The 15,551-nt window shown below is 38.4% G+C and overlaps 1 protein-coding gene across 1 annotated transcript in view; it reads right to left on the bottom strand.

Moving 5' to 3' along the window:
• Positions 1-4,654, bottom strand: part of LOC113337851 (mediator of RNA polymerase II transcription subunit 4-like) — a 47,946-nt gene extending 43,292 nt beyond the window's left edge. Inside the window, exon 1 of the mRNA XM_026583422.1 lies at positions 4,284-4,654. Coding sequence (XP_026439207.1) covers positions 4,284-4,654 — 371 coding nt within the window. The remainder of the gene's footprint in view (positions 1-4,283) is intronic.
• Between the last annotated feature and the right edge of the window lie 10,897 nt (positions 4,655-15,551).

Here is a 15,551-nt window from a genome sequence, read left to right as displayed (position 1 = left end):
TGTTCCAAAAATAAAAGAGAGTAGTCAATGTAAATAAGAGTCATGTAAAGAGTCATTTTGTTGTTTCATTGTAATAAGCAAGGAGGGTGTATGCCATTGATGTACAACGCGAGTAATTGTGAAATACCTCCAACTCATTCACAATTCTCGTAAAGTCCGGACAGCTAGCTAGATTTCGACCTCGGTTCTTAGCCTGAGAAACTATCTCTTGGTGATTAGTAGTCATAACATCCGATCTTTCTTTACACATGTGTAGATACACTTTACACTCTTATCACATGTCTTTATTTGTTATCAGTGCTAGGATTGTGCCTTTGATAGCTAGATTGACATCTCCATTTTGCTGTGAGCTTAAACTGACTTGCACATGTCACAGTTGATGGAATCTGAGCTTATATTTTGACCTAGAACTTTGTAGGTACGTTCTAAGCAAACCTTCACGAGACTTCACTCGTCCACTAGGGACACTTAGTGGTTTAAAAGGCTTAGTGCATACGCTAAATGCATTCGAGAAACCAGCGACAGTGGTATAGGTAGGATTTCCTTAGTTTTGTTTTACTTGAGGACAAGTAAAATTCAGGTTTGGGGGTATTTGATGAGTGCTAAAAAGTGCATATTTCTATATATTTTTCTTGGCATTTAACTCATCTTTTGTGCATTAATTCTACATTTTATCCCATATTCTGTATTTTCATTGTTTTCAAGAATAAATATTTTTATTAATTAATTTTGTATTTCTAGGTTGTAAATAAAGACTAGATGAGTTGCGGAGCAGAAAAGTGGTGAAAAGCCGGGAGGAATTACACAAGGAAGCCGCGAAGAATGTTGTGCACAAGACCAAAAGGCTAGAAGTGGGCTTGAAGAGGAAGAAATTGTTCTTAAAGAAGAAATGGGCTCAGAATTATCCCAAGCCCAACTTATCTCCCAAACCAAAACCCAAATCCATAACCCACTTCTCATGTAGCCGTCAGATTGGATCCATATCATCATCCAACGGTCGCCTCCTCTTCGTGCATCAAAGTCTGAAATTCCTGACCAACACTACAGCACCTAACTCCATCTCACGCCGTTAGTTTCGTTGTATCTCTTCATCCGACGGTCGCTGAAGGCCATGTTCCATCTTATCATTGGATGCATTTCAGATGTATCGATCAAACGCCTACCACTCGCCTAACATCGAAATCTGATGAGCCCGCCTCACACTCGAATAACCTAACCCTATACCCCGCACCAAACAACCCCTTATCCTATTCTCCATCGAATCCATCTTCTCCTCCACTCCGCTGCAGAGAAAACTCATGTCCGCCATCACCATAACCACCACCTCAACCACCACCATCTCCTCTCAAATCAACCAAACCACCAACTCCACCTGCTCGAACATCATCACCCCCTCTTTATAGCCCCCTATTTGATTGATATTTCTTCTCACCTTTCTCTGAAACCCTAGAAGAAAAATCAATCGATTAGGCGAGTCTAGAGTAGCAATTGACACATGGGAATGGAGCAAAGGACCAAGGGGAAGAATGGGTCGAAGTCAGAATCAATTTTCAGAGAGTTGGTGAGTTTTAATTTCACTTTTGGTGAAACCCTAATTTTTGGGAATTTTGGGGATTATGCTTGCATGTATAAATTGAGTGCTTGGGGTGTAATTTTAACTATGCCCGGAGTAGCCGGTGTACCAAGTTGTAGAATTTAATTTTAGTTCATGTTCTAAATTAATCTGCTAGGGTTTGGATGAAACCCTTAATCACATGTTAAGATAATTCAAGTTCATATTATTGTTCTTATAATGCTTCATTGCTTTAGAGATGCTAGTTAGCTACATTGATCAAATGAACCTGTGATAAGTTGTACTGTAAGAAGACAGTTTATGCTAGGGGGGAATTAGTGAAGTTGGTTGATAAGTTATCCATTTGAGATCCCACCATAGAATAAGAACTGTGCTTAATTGAGAAAAGAATGAGAGTTAGCTAATTGAACCAAATTAGCCTGTGATAGGTTGTGCTGTAAGAAGACAGCCTATGCTAGGGGTGAGTTAGGAAGATTAACTGATAAATCATTCTTTGGAGTTTTCTTTGGAAAGGAACAAGAACATAATTTGAATAAATATTGCCTTAGCATAGGATTAGGAAGGTGGATTCAAGACCCTAGTAGTGTTACCACAACTGTTTTACTTTGTTTCTTTGGCTCTTTACTTCACTGCCTTTGGCTTCATGCCATTGTTTCACAGTTATTCCTTGGTTCACTATCTCACTGCCACTTAGTTACTTGTTTAGATAACTTTAGCTTAGGAAGATTTCAACACACACCCTAGTCCCTGTGGAATGACCCGTATTTGCACACACATACTACAATCGACACCGTGCACTTGCGGTTATAATTTGTAGGTCTTTCAAAAACCTACCACTAGGTGGTCGAAGTTGGAGGTACCTTGATGAAGGACTTAGCAGAATGACCCGGTGGACACCAATCACCTGTGGAAGTCATGAATCCCGTCTAAGAATTGCTTCTTGCATGTTGTTTGCTCTGGAAGCTGTACGAACCTCATACGATGTCGGAATTCGATGATTGACCCCAACTTTTGAAGCTGAGAGACTGATTTATCACATGAGGAAAGAATCACTCAATTTGGAGTTGCAGAGGTCAGCCAATGAAGCATGCACATTTGTAATCTGTAATCCCGTACAAATTTTTCAGATTTCATAGACCTGACGGTAAAGGCCATATCTTGCAGCTCGTATGTCCGATTGATGCGCCCTTTTAGTATGTTGTATAAGAGACATAGACGAACATCTGTCATTGAGGAAGTATTGTCCCATTCCCCACCTATTGGTACGTTTTTGTAAACCCATAGCCTGAAGTGTGTTGTATCTCATTTGTGGAGGCGATGAGAACATCTTGTATAATACTTTGGTTTGTGCCCGTCTGTCGTGTAAGCTTTGGGAATACGTTCATGTTACCATGTTTTCAAGTATACACACCTTGATATGAATCATTAGGGCTTGAAGAAGTACGATCCATAGAGAATGGATAGTTGATGAAGCCGTTGCGCCCGAGACTGATGCTGAGATTACAACTGGAAGTTCTCCATAAATTCTTGTTGATGCTGAGACCATGAATAGAGTTCCTCCATATGCTGATGCCGATACTATGATTGGAGTTGATACAAAGACCGAAGATGATAGTCTTTGCTCTTCCATCTAGTGAGCATGCACGAACTAATTGGTGAGTTGAGCATTCCGAAGATGAAGGTGTATTAGGATTTCAACCCAAATTATCATGATATGACTTTACTGTGAAGTGGCTTCGTCATGGAATCGATGTTGTTGTGCGATAGATAGCAGCAGAAGTCTTCATTATGGATATGATTGGTGAAGAGAGAAATTTCCCCAGTCTTGCAGGGGCTTTTGATATAGAGAGGTTCCGTTTGACGACGTTTCATGGAATCACATCAGGTTGCAATGACTTGTTATGTGGATAACATTTATTGAAATATATTGAATTGATATTTCCAATAAAATCAAGTCCCCAGTGCATCCCTCATTCACTTAGCAGAGTTGAAGGAATAGCATCCATTGATGAATGATATTGCATCTGCTTCAAAAGTATTATCATGGGATAGTGAAGGCTTATCGATTAAAATTCATCTATACTTTGATCATTTCGGTGTTGAACCAGTGTGTCACGTCGAGATATTGTCCTGAAGTTAGAGGCGTTATTATCGAAGGTGTACTCTTTGATTGGGAGTACAATTCGAAGGCTTCGAAGGTTGGAGGTTGTATCGTCTGTTGAAGAGACGCTGAGTGTCACGAGGTTCTCAGTCTAAGTCTTTCTCTTTCCAGTAAAGCATGCGCGGTAGTTGCTGATCGCTTTCCTGCTTCATGAAGTTTTGAAAAGTCTAGAATCGCACATTCTCCGGCAAGGCTCTGTAGATTGGGATCATTCCGTTGTGTTCATGCTCTCCTAGTGCCTCCATAATCGACAGACGTGTTCTCGAGCGTTCCCTGTTCCGTTGTAGTGTGGACGTTAGGGAAGTGTAGCCCTTCGGAAGAGGAATTATTTGAGTAGCAGCAGGATATGGAGGTTGATGATGGTGGAAAAATGGTGTCTTTTCTTTTCCTCGATCCTCCATGAAGTGTTCCAGGTCCCCGCGAGTGATGAAGCCTGCGACTTTGAGAGATTTCAGCGGAATAGTGTTGATAAAAGTGACAACATCGATCAACATTCTCTCAAATTCATTTCCTTGGAGATTGATTGTGATAAGCAGTCCCCAATCGTACATCTCTTTGTATGTAGCTGGAGGCTCAGGAATTCTTGGGGGTGCCAGAAAATCAACATCATAAACTGGAGCATAAGGAGATATCGAAGCTTCAATGCGGACGATTTTGTTGTTGAGCAAGGCTTTCATACATTGGTGGTACGTCGAGGGAACGGCCTTGTTGTCATGGAGCCATGGTCCTCCGAGTATTATGTGATAGTCCGGATCTTTCTCAATCACGTGGAATTTGACAGTATATTGAATCGGTCCTACCTTGAGATCCACATAAACATATCCATATGTGTGACTCTGGCTTCCTTCAAAACCCTTCATCAGTATAGGATGATGGATGACCTTGCTTTGTGGAATTTTTGCCTCCTTGAGAGTCTTCATAGTTATGAGATTTGTAGAAGCGCATTTCTTCTGCAATGCGGTCTTCCTCAGTGAAAGTGATGTTGTTGATCGAATGTTCAGAAACCATGGAAATCTGCTCGACTGATGGTGGAGTTGACTGCACGTCGGATGATATTTGGTTGAGTGCAGCAAACGTGCTGGTTCGCTGGTCTCTGGAGAAATGGAGGATTTCACACAGACTTTCAATTAGATGCGTAACTTATTGATCCACCGGTTTCTCGTAAGTGATGAAACTGTTGGTTTGAGGATCGCTGGGTGACGAATCAGTTCCCAGTGCTAGAATCTCCGGAGCGGAGGTACCGCTTAACTACGATGTCAGCTTGATGAGGAAATCGAGTATGTGGTTCATCGTGTCTTTCATCAGATCCATTTTCCTAATGTGAATCTCTTGGACCCGTGCCAATTCGGCTAGAGTCATGGTTCTTTCACCGACCACACCATTGTATGTAGTGCTGGAAGGCAGAATATCACCATTTGAAAGATTTGGGATCGAGTTTGAAGTAGTTGAATTAGTTCTGAGAACAACCATCTTTGTGAAAATGGAAGATTGCAACCGAGAGATTAATCTCCCACTATGGTCGCCAATCTGTAGATGGGGAAAAACGGGCCGCCTGTTTTTTGGGAAAGTGAACAGTCGAGCATGCTGTCGAGACTCCTCAGCTGGGAAAAATGTTAATCCTCACATAGATGCACGACTGGAAAGGGGGTGCTTAGATTCGGGAAATCAATCCGTATGACTCCGGCCTAAACCAAGACAATGGTCGTTCCAAAGTCAATTCGGTCGCAAAGATAGAGATGGGTTGATATGTAGGAGGGAATCTGAGAGTTGTATGGGATTAGTGATGATCAAGGATTATGGGTGTGTTGAAGGTTTCTGCAATATTATTGAACTGCTGAATTTGAGTTCTGTGAATAAGTTTATATCGAGTTGTTGACGGATAATGATGATAATCGATGATTGATGATATTCTATCCTTGATATCCTGATGTCCTCGATTTATACTTATTTTTTCATTGCAAGAATGATGTACCACAGATCCCTGTAAGTGTGACGGTTTCTTGAGTGAAAGAGTGGGAAAGTGGGAGATTGTGTTAAAGTCAGTTCCATGTCGTGCGGAGACTTGACTGATCGTGCACCCACTACTTTGCTAACTCCTTCAATCGTTTACACGAATTACACACATTTCTCGTTGTGGATGAATCCACGTGCCATACACCGGCAGAACAAAACCCTAAGTGATATCCCCCCATTTGTGACGTGATTGAGATTTCACGAATTGTGGAGTCTGTAAGGAAGACGTGTATTAGTTGGTCAGTTGTTGACTGATTTAGACTGTGAGTCTAGTTTTGTTGAATCGAGCATAAGTGGTGAATGCTCAGTGATTCATGGATTGAACATGTAGTTCTTTGAGGTTTCAATGAGTTACTGACTAGAGCGACTGAGCAAGTATTTCTCAACTCGACCAATTACCGAATTTCGAGAGTTTGTCGAGCAACTGAGCAAGTACTGCTCAATTCGACGAATTCGATAATTTTGGTGTGCCACTGAGCAAGTGTTGCTCAATTCAACAAAATACTGAATATTGGTAATTTGACGTGCAATTGAGCAAGTGTTGCTCAATTCGACAAACTACTTATGAATTAACGAATATTGATGGTTGGATCAATATTCGAGCAACTGAGCAAGTATTGCTCAACTCAAAGAATTATTTACTGGTGCCATGACCCAATAAACTATTAATCAAAAATATTTGTGAATTACCGAATATTATTAATTTGGATGTTGATCGCTGAATCAACATAATTTTGTGTTTGAAATTGCTCAGAATGGTGATTGTGGAGTGTTTGTTCGGAACCCTAATTTTTGATCAATCCTTCAACAATTGGTGAATTGATGAAAATTGGTCATGAGTGAAGAGGGTCCGACCACATGGGATGATGAGCGTCCATGTGATGCCCAGTGTTCGAGTGAGCACGCACCAGGGTTCTCAGTTTGAGAGTTGGTGAAAGAACGATGATTAAATGCAGGTTTCATCATTTATTGAAATATTGCTGGATTCAGCATTAGGTGACAAAACCTAGGTATGAGAGATGAGTACCGACCAAGAGATCATGGTACCGGCTCTTGGTGGTCACGAGACCAGTTGTTGGTCATTTGAAGGATGCTCCAGTTGGTTGGAAAGAGTTCGGGCCCAGTATGAGCAATTGAACAAATTAGGTCAGAATTATGAAAACATGTGGGACCGGCTTTGTGCAAGCCCTAGGAATGATTCTGGTCGGTCGTGGAGGCATGCACGTGTTTTCGTGGTGTCCGTGTTTCCATACTGAAAGTTTCGGTATTTTTGATGCGCGTTCGAGCAACATAGTGAATTTTCAGAAGAGTTTCATCTTGACTGAGAATTCTCAATTTTTGTTGGAATAAGCATGTATGCTCAATTCATCAATATTTTGAAAATATTAAAATAAAAGTGTTTTAATATATAAAATTGTCGTGAGAGGCTAGCCAGTCGTGCAACTATGTTGGCTTTTGGTTTTTTGTGATTTGAGCAATATTTGAGAAAATATGGAGAAATCATGAATTTTGCTCAAACCCAGGAGTTTCATGAATTGAGGAAAATAATAATTATCCAAGATTAGGAATTGCAAGGTGTGGAACCGACCATGGCTAGGGCATGGCCGGCCGGCTAGGTTGCCCTGTCCCGCATACCTTTCCCTATTTTATTATTTTTCATGAATCCTTGACGTTATGGAGAATCCTTGAAGTTATGGAGAATCCACGGGTTTTTGTTGAAACGGAGGAGTTTCGTGAGATTAGGAAATAATAATTATAAAAAGCTAAGGATTGTGAGGTGTGGGACCGGCCACGGATTAGGCATGGCCGGCCGGTTAGGTTTCCCGGTCCCGGACACCTCTCCTTATTTTATAATATTATTTCGTGAATCCACCAAGTTATAAAGAATTCACGAGTTTTGCAAAAACAAGGAAAGTTGATAAAACCAAGGATTTTTTGTGAGTTCAAGAAATAACAAAAAATAAGGAAAATAATGGGAGAGGCATGGCCGGCCGGCCGACTGGTGGGCCCGGCCTTGGGCGCCTCTTATTATTTTATTAATATTCATTGTTTTCTCTTGTTTTGCGAAGGATTCCTCATTATTTCATATTTTTGGAATCTCGTTCGTGCATCCGGGTGCTCAGTCGTGCATCATTGTCGAGTACACTGGCACCATTTTCGTGGGGCTTACTCAGTGATGTTCCAGATGCCCGGTTGTTGGGTATTTATTACTGATTTATGAAATTCAGTGGAGAATAATTCATGAAACTGAGTAATGAGATGAGTAGTTATTTATTATCAATCCATAAAATCAGTAGCGGAATGGACTATGGATTCAGAATAATAAATGATAATTTCATCACCATGGAATCGTAGATTTGATCATAAAATTGGAGTAATGAAATGAGTGGTGATATTAAAATTCCATGGGATCGTGGTGATTCGACCATGAAATCGGAGTAATATCTATTACCATTTTATGATATCAGCCATGGATTCGATCATGAAATCGGAGTAATAAAATAAGTGGTGATATTACCATTTCATGAGATTAGCCGTGGATTCAACCATGAAATCGGAGTAATATCAATTACCATTTCATGAGATCAGCCGTGGATTCGATCATGAAATCGGAATAATACATTTATCTATTACCATTTCGATCATGAAATAGGAGTAATGAGATGAGATAGATTATCTTCTAGGGATTCAGTGGTGAATATGACCTAGAATTTAATATCTTGCGTATAGTCAGTAAATCAGCGAGTGTTTTTAATGTGCCGAAGACATTTTGCCCTCTCAACATTTCATGTATGGAGGACGGCCTGAGTCTATACATGGGTCTCTCTACATAGTCAGGAACAATGAGTATCACCGTCTTGAAGGCGTTATTGCTCTCAATCTTACGGAGAACCGCCCAATTGTTCTTCTAAGTAGAGGCGAATTCCTCTATGTAGTCAGGGAACAATGAGTGTCACCGGCATCCTGAAGGCGTTAAGCTCTCAATTTTACGAAGAACCGCCCAATTACGTTATTCTACATAGATGCTATGATGAAATTCCCGGTGTCGAACACTCCGGGGAGGCCTTTCGAGCGACATATTCATCATACTTCGTAAAACACGAATCGTCACATGGATCCTTGAAGCCATGTCAGAAACATGCAGTATCATGATTTTACGGTTTTGATCTTTGTTGAAAATCCATCATCTACAACAGCCTTTGCAGAGACATTCTCTTATTAGGAAAACTATGCTCAGAGAAATTAGATCTTCCACTGATAGTCTCTTTGAGAGCACTATCTTTCAATGATTGTGACTGGCTCTTCCTTTTAAGAGGTGCAGAATATTTCAAGTCAACTAGTCATCCACGCTCAAGTTGTGTTCTAAGTGACACACTTGCTATTACATTTAAAGCTTCTCAAGGAAGCAATTTGATTTGCAATCTCTTGTAATAAAGTAGTAACAGCAGTGGAATATAGCACGTCTCAAGCAGAAAAACATGACAATGGTTACATGAGTAATAAGTTCAAAATGCACAAGAACATCAAATGTGCTCGCCATCAATGCCTAAAGCATTACTAGGATGATACAACATCAACGGATGACAAACAAGAGTTTTATTAAAATCTATATGAGTATAGATACACAGTTACCATTAGGTGACATGTCGAGTCATTTATGACTACCAGACCATACTTCCATAAACCTAGTTAGTATCTACAGAAACTCACTTTCAACGGGTGGTACTGCATAACAAGCGACCTCAATTAGTTTTCTCACTACGCTTTCACATAAGCATCAAATTTGTGACTGATGCTAAGACTAAGTTTCGAGAGCGTAGAAAAGGGAGAAAACACTTCAATATGAACTAAGATCCATGTCTGCTAATCATATAAACTTTGTCGATAATTCCTTTGCAAAGGGGGTATCTATCCAGAACGATTTCAGTATCTACTCTGAATATTATCGACAACCAGTTAATAGCGATCTCACATCATTCTCTCGAGTAAGACGATACTCTAATCCATTGGTACCAAATCTGAACATGAAGATATCTTTCTCCTTGAGATATCGACGCAAATTATGTGGATACGCTCCTCGTCAGGAGTTATCAACTCATCAATCAAAGAGAATATGGGCGTTATCGGATTAGATTGGCATACCTCATATAAGAGGTTTTCGTCTATGCTGATAAGCATATTCTCAGACGAAACAATCGCTGTGATTCCATGGCATGCCTTGCAAGGACTTTCTTACGACGTATCAAGCAAGCGCACTCTTGTTATATCTAGCAACAGAGCAGTCTCTAACACCTCAGGCATTTCTCGGTGTGAGAATTTAGATGAGACACAATTGGATTTAACCAATGTCGTCGACTATTTTCCCCCTGATCCTTAGGCGGGATGTCTCATCAACAGAACATTCAGTTCTGCATGACTCGACCTATAAAGGGAGCAACTGGGTGCAGAAAACAATAATAACACGCAACCTAGGAGAGGTAACTGATTAGGTTTCCTCTCTCGTTTACTGTCCAGCTGGAATAATTTTAAGAATTTAGATTGCCATGTAAAATTAACAGTAAACTGTAAAATAAATTATATGAGCATATACATTATCTCAACATCAGTTCTAGTCCTTCCAAGACGACCGACAGAGATCAACAACAATAAACGGCATTTCAGATGCACGTATCGTATCTGTCACAACGATAGAAGAGCTTTACCAGGCTCAGAGATGGGTTATTTACCCAATCATTATGCTACCGTCTCGTATTCTCCACTTCTGGTGGTACCAAGTTTACCAGATTTTCAAACCTGATAACTATTGTGGTTCCCATACTCAAATATGTCTACCACAATTATATTTTCCTTCTTTGCCAAAAATAGGCTTATTTGCTTAGGCACCGCTGCAAATTTAATTCACCAAGTTCATGATTTTAGGTAATAGCTCGGGCGACGAGAAAACATGATATTAACTCTAAATATCATTGAAAGAAATTCGGCACTCATTATCACTCGACTTTTGTATATCTACGAGACGTAATTAAAATATGCATCTCTCATTGTTGTTGTAACAACATATACAAAATACAAATTAAGCACTAGCTCTTTAAAGCTCGCCGATGCATATAATAGGCACATATATGCACGCCGTAAAGCTAGCGGGAACACATAAGAGCGCAAAATATGCGGTTCTCCTTATTGCTCATCGCAACATTTTATACGGTGCATTTATCTTCTCTAAAATCAAGCCGAACTATTTACCATAAAATCCATCGAAGAAAATATACATATCAAATTTACAAGCTCAAATTTACAAGCATACAGTACCATTCTTATCAGCAAATCTCAAATTTCACCGTCCTTTTGGGGATAAAATATTAATTTTACCACAATAGACAGATGAGCTCACTTTCTGCAAATTGTCTCAATATCAAACTGTTGGTCACTTAATGGCCATTGATAGAGACCGGCTAACCATGAGCTAACCTTTATGTGTCCGCTCCAATTTCCAACCATTTCCAACTTCACGAGGAACGGTTCAGTAAAATCCAGAGATTGCTAGAGCAGGTGAAAATTAAATTTGCACTATTCATCCATTTTAATGATACAGCAAATCCCTGGTTCATTGGTACTCTAGACCAACGGTATCATAAAACACGTGAACAAAAGAAATTAATCTATACCTTTACAACTACATATGCTGCTCTGGTATATGTCTGTATATGAACTTTTGGCAAAGAGACTTAATTAATCACTTAACGTGATCTGTTGTCATCAACCGTCCCTACCTGTGACCAAAAGAAACCAATTAAGTAAGTACATGGCTATATACATATTGCCTTTAATTAAAAGAAAATATGTAAGATGAGAAAGAAAACTTTGTTCAATCTTTTCTGTATTTAGCCAAGAACTCCAACTCCGTATACGGCAGAATCCAACGAGTAGGTATGTGGAATGAGCGATTCGTGTTGATAACGTTTTATAAGTTGAACCAGAAATGTTCCATCAGATCCATTATTACTTTCTTGGCGGAGATTCTTTATTTAAATTAATTCAAAGAAGGTACAATAAGTACTGAAATAAGAATGAAGTTCTTATTATTTAGTTTCAAAACGCGCACTAACTAGTGATGAACCAGTACGAGTACAAATGCATATATAGGCAAAGTACAAACGTGGAGGAGAATTAGCCGACTAAGAAAAGGGATAAGTATTCCACTACATGAGACACGTTAATTTGTAAGTGTCTTTCCTTTGCTAATTTTGTGGGCCCCACAAGTAAATATGTTACCAGCTGGATCAGCAACCTAACCAACCTTTATGCAACAATGTGGGTTTTTTAGGTTTTAATTGATTTTTTTTTGAAGCATTTTCCTTTTATTGTTGATATTAAAGATTTAGGACTGAAAACTTGAATAAGTGTATGTTGGTTTGCTTAGAGCAACTGCAGTGGTGCGAGTATGACCAAAGACCAAAGAGAGAAAAAAAGATCAAATTTTGGGTTTAGTATGGTGTGTGACGCTACGGTGGAAAGACTAAATTTGGTCAGACATACATTATACGTTCGTCTAGTGTGGGGCGTAGACTATACCAACGCCTGATTGGGTAGATTCTAAAAAAAAAAAAAAAATGAAAGAATTGGGGCGCAGGTATAAATCCCGCCCCACTAAAATGGTTTTGAAAACAAAGAATGGGGCGGGGGTATAATGCCCGCCCCATACAAAAAAAAAAAAATGTGGCGTAGACTTTACGTACGCCCCATGTGGAGCGTAGACTATACCAACGCCTGATGTGGGGCGTGGAATATACGTCCACCTGATGCGGGACGTGCACTATATGTCCGCCTGGTGGTGGGGCGTGAAGTATACCAACGCTCGACTATATTTGGGTTTAGTTCTGGTCCCAGACCAAATATACTCTGGGTTTTAGTCGTTGATCAAAATTTGATCGATAGTACGTTCCACTATGTCTGTTCAAAAGACCAAATATTTGGGTTTACTCTTCCACTGTGGACGCTGTTAGAACTTAAAATATGACCTTTTATAAATGTTGGGTTTCATATCATTGAATCCAATTGTTGAATTTGATATGTCGCATTTTGTTTCAATTGCAGTGATGGCCAGCATCCCATAAGCTTTCACGAAGTCACGATTTTCACGTTTCCCATACTTACCCATAAGTACAAACTAACATATTCTGCTATATATATGCCTTAATTGGTATAAGGTTCAATTTAATTGCACAAGTTGAAACCACAGCTTGTTATGATATCCTAGTCATAACAAAAACAATAAGGTAAGTACAAGGCTTAAAACCATAATTAATGGAAACAAAGCAGAAAGCATTTGAGAAAAAAAAATTATGTCGATTGACAACACAGTTTTTCGCCAATCTTTTTTTTTCACCAATCGGAACAAATTGTCTGTCGACAACACAGTTCTTCGCCAATCGGAACAAATTTGTCTATCGATAACACAGTTTTTCGCCAATCAGAAAGAATTGTCTGTAATAACAACTTGATTACAACGAGCATCTCGTGCTGGTAATGTATTATGCATTCCTAAGTTATTTGATCACTAACAAAACTTATAACTGAATTTAATTCATAGTAATACTAAAAAGGGAGGATATATGGTCGTATATAGCAGTGGTAGCATATTCGCACCCTAGTTAGCAATTCGGGATTCGGCAAACGTACGGAACGGCAAACGTACGAGTATTATACGGTTTTGTAAAATCCAGATTCGGTCCAAAATTCGGTCAACGGGACGTGATTCGTCAGTAATTCGGAACGGCATACGTACGTGTATAATTCGATTTATAAATGTGAGTTCGGTTCTGAAAATTCGGTATCTATATATAACAAATAATTTGTATTTATAAGGTCATAGACCAATTTTTATGCATATATGTGAGTTATTTAAAGAAAAAATAAACTTAATATGATGATATCAATAATATATACAACATTAGTTATCCAAGAGGACGTCGTATGGTGGTTTAGATGCTTGGTTTGTGAGTTTGAGATCTCTCTCACCTTCACCTTCAAATCTCTTCAGTCGTTTTTGTTTCATAAAAATTACAACATGTCTAATATTCGGTCGTGTATGCTCGGAAGGCAGTAAAGCCCAAAAAGTGGAGTCTTTGAAAAGTAAAAGCTAAAGAATTTATGGCGAATTAAGCGGACGTATCATTCGGAATACGTAAAATTCGTGAACGGTTCGCGAATAATCCGGGAATGCCACATAATACGCGATTTGGGCTCGGAGTTGCAAACGTACGCGAATAAGACGGTAAAATTCGTGATACGGAAAAATTCGCGAATGATTCGCGAATCATTCGCGAACTTACTAACTAGGATTGGCACCACTAACTCTGGAAGAGAGAGTTGATTTGACAAAACATCAGAAAATTTCCTTCTAAGTTTCTCTGTCATCTCCAGCTCCTTATAAAAAATTAGAAAAATATTCATTAGCTAGTGTGAAGCTTGATGCTCATATAGTCGATTTTGGGCTAGATCTAAGCATATTTCTTTCTTTTTTTTTTTGTTTTCTTAGATAGCTAGTAGTTAAGGTTAAATTCTTTTTTTTGTTTTTAATCTCCATTGTTTTGAGAAGACTTTCACAGCGTTTCTTTCCGATTTCAATGGAGATTTTGGATTTAATTTCAAGTATGGTGATCAAGATTCAAGACTTTGGACATATTATTCTCATATTTTTATGAAAACATCTTTATTTCAAGAAGAGAAAACTCTATCAAAATGGTTGGATTATAATCGCAAGAGCATTCTTTCAATTTTCGGATTGCTTGGTATTCTTGTTGGTAGTTCGTTACTTCTTTTCACGAATTACTCTTTGTTAGTACCTTTTAATTGTATTTCAATCTTTAATCATGATATTCTTGAAGTCCATGTAAACTCTATTTTATAATGAATGAAATTTAATGAGATTAAAAAAAAAAATCCGTAAGAAAGAGGATAGAAGCTAAGAAAGAGAATCTATTTTTATTTCTCAAATTCTGTTACATACAAAATGGAAGTTTACACTTCTAAGAGCATCTCCAAGTTGTTATATGTATTTCATAGGTGGAAACGCAAACAAGATATCCTCATTTCAATTTTTTCATAAGTTTAATTAAGTGAAAAAAACTATTGATCTCCAATGGTGTTGTTTGTGATTTTTTTTTTTGTTAAATGTCAATTTTATTTTTAGTAATTTTAAGATTTTATTAAAACTAAAAATGGTTATTTATTATATTGGAATTATCTTTAGGTTGACATTGTCAAGTTGAATGTCTAACACTAAGAGCTTCCCCAACGGTGAATGTAGATTTTTCATATGTGGCATCACTTTTAAGACATCCTCTAGGTATAAATTCTTAAATATTAGGAGTAAATAAGTTTTATCTCCAACCCATAAAATGTTTTATCATTCTTTTACTTATTTGTAGGCATATGATTGGTTAAAATTATTTTTATTTTTTTTGTTTTTAATGATTTTTATTAACAAAAATGTGACTAGGATGAGAAGACATCCTCTAAGTGAATGTCTAATACTAGAGGCTGACTTAGAGGATGTCTAACATTTTCTTTGCCATATCATCCTCACATCAATGGGTTGGAGAAGATTTTTTGTAAAAATTATTGTGTATCCTATGTGAATGAAGACTTTTTTCTCCACATACATTCCATTGGAGAAGCTCTAATATCAGAATCCACCTAGGATACACATCCATTTTCTCTAAAATCAATCTCCAACCCTGATGTCTTAAACCAATGTACAGATGATTTTGAATATACATTGTCAAATAGTAAATCATGTCA

The sequence above is a fragment of the Papaver somniferum genome, chromosome 1 (genome assembly GCF_003573695.1).
Source record: "Papaver somniferum cultivar HN1 chromosome 1, ASM357369v1, whole genome shotgun sequence".
Taxonomy (NCBI): Eukaryota; Viridiplantae; Streptophyta; class Magnoliopsida; order Ranunculales; family Papaveraceae; genus Papaver; species Papaver somniferum.
This window is presented reverse-complemented; position numbering and strand designations above follow the sequence as displayed.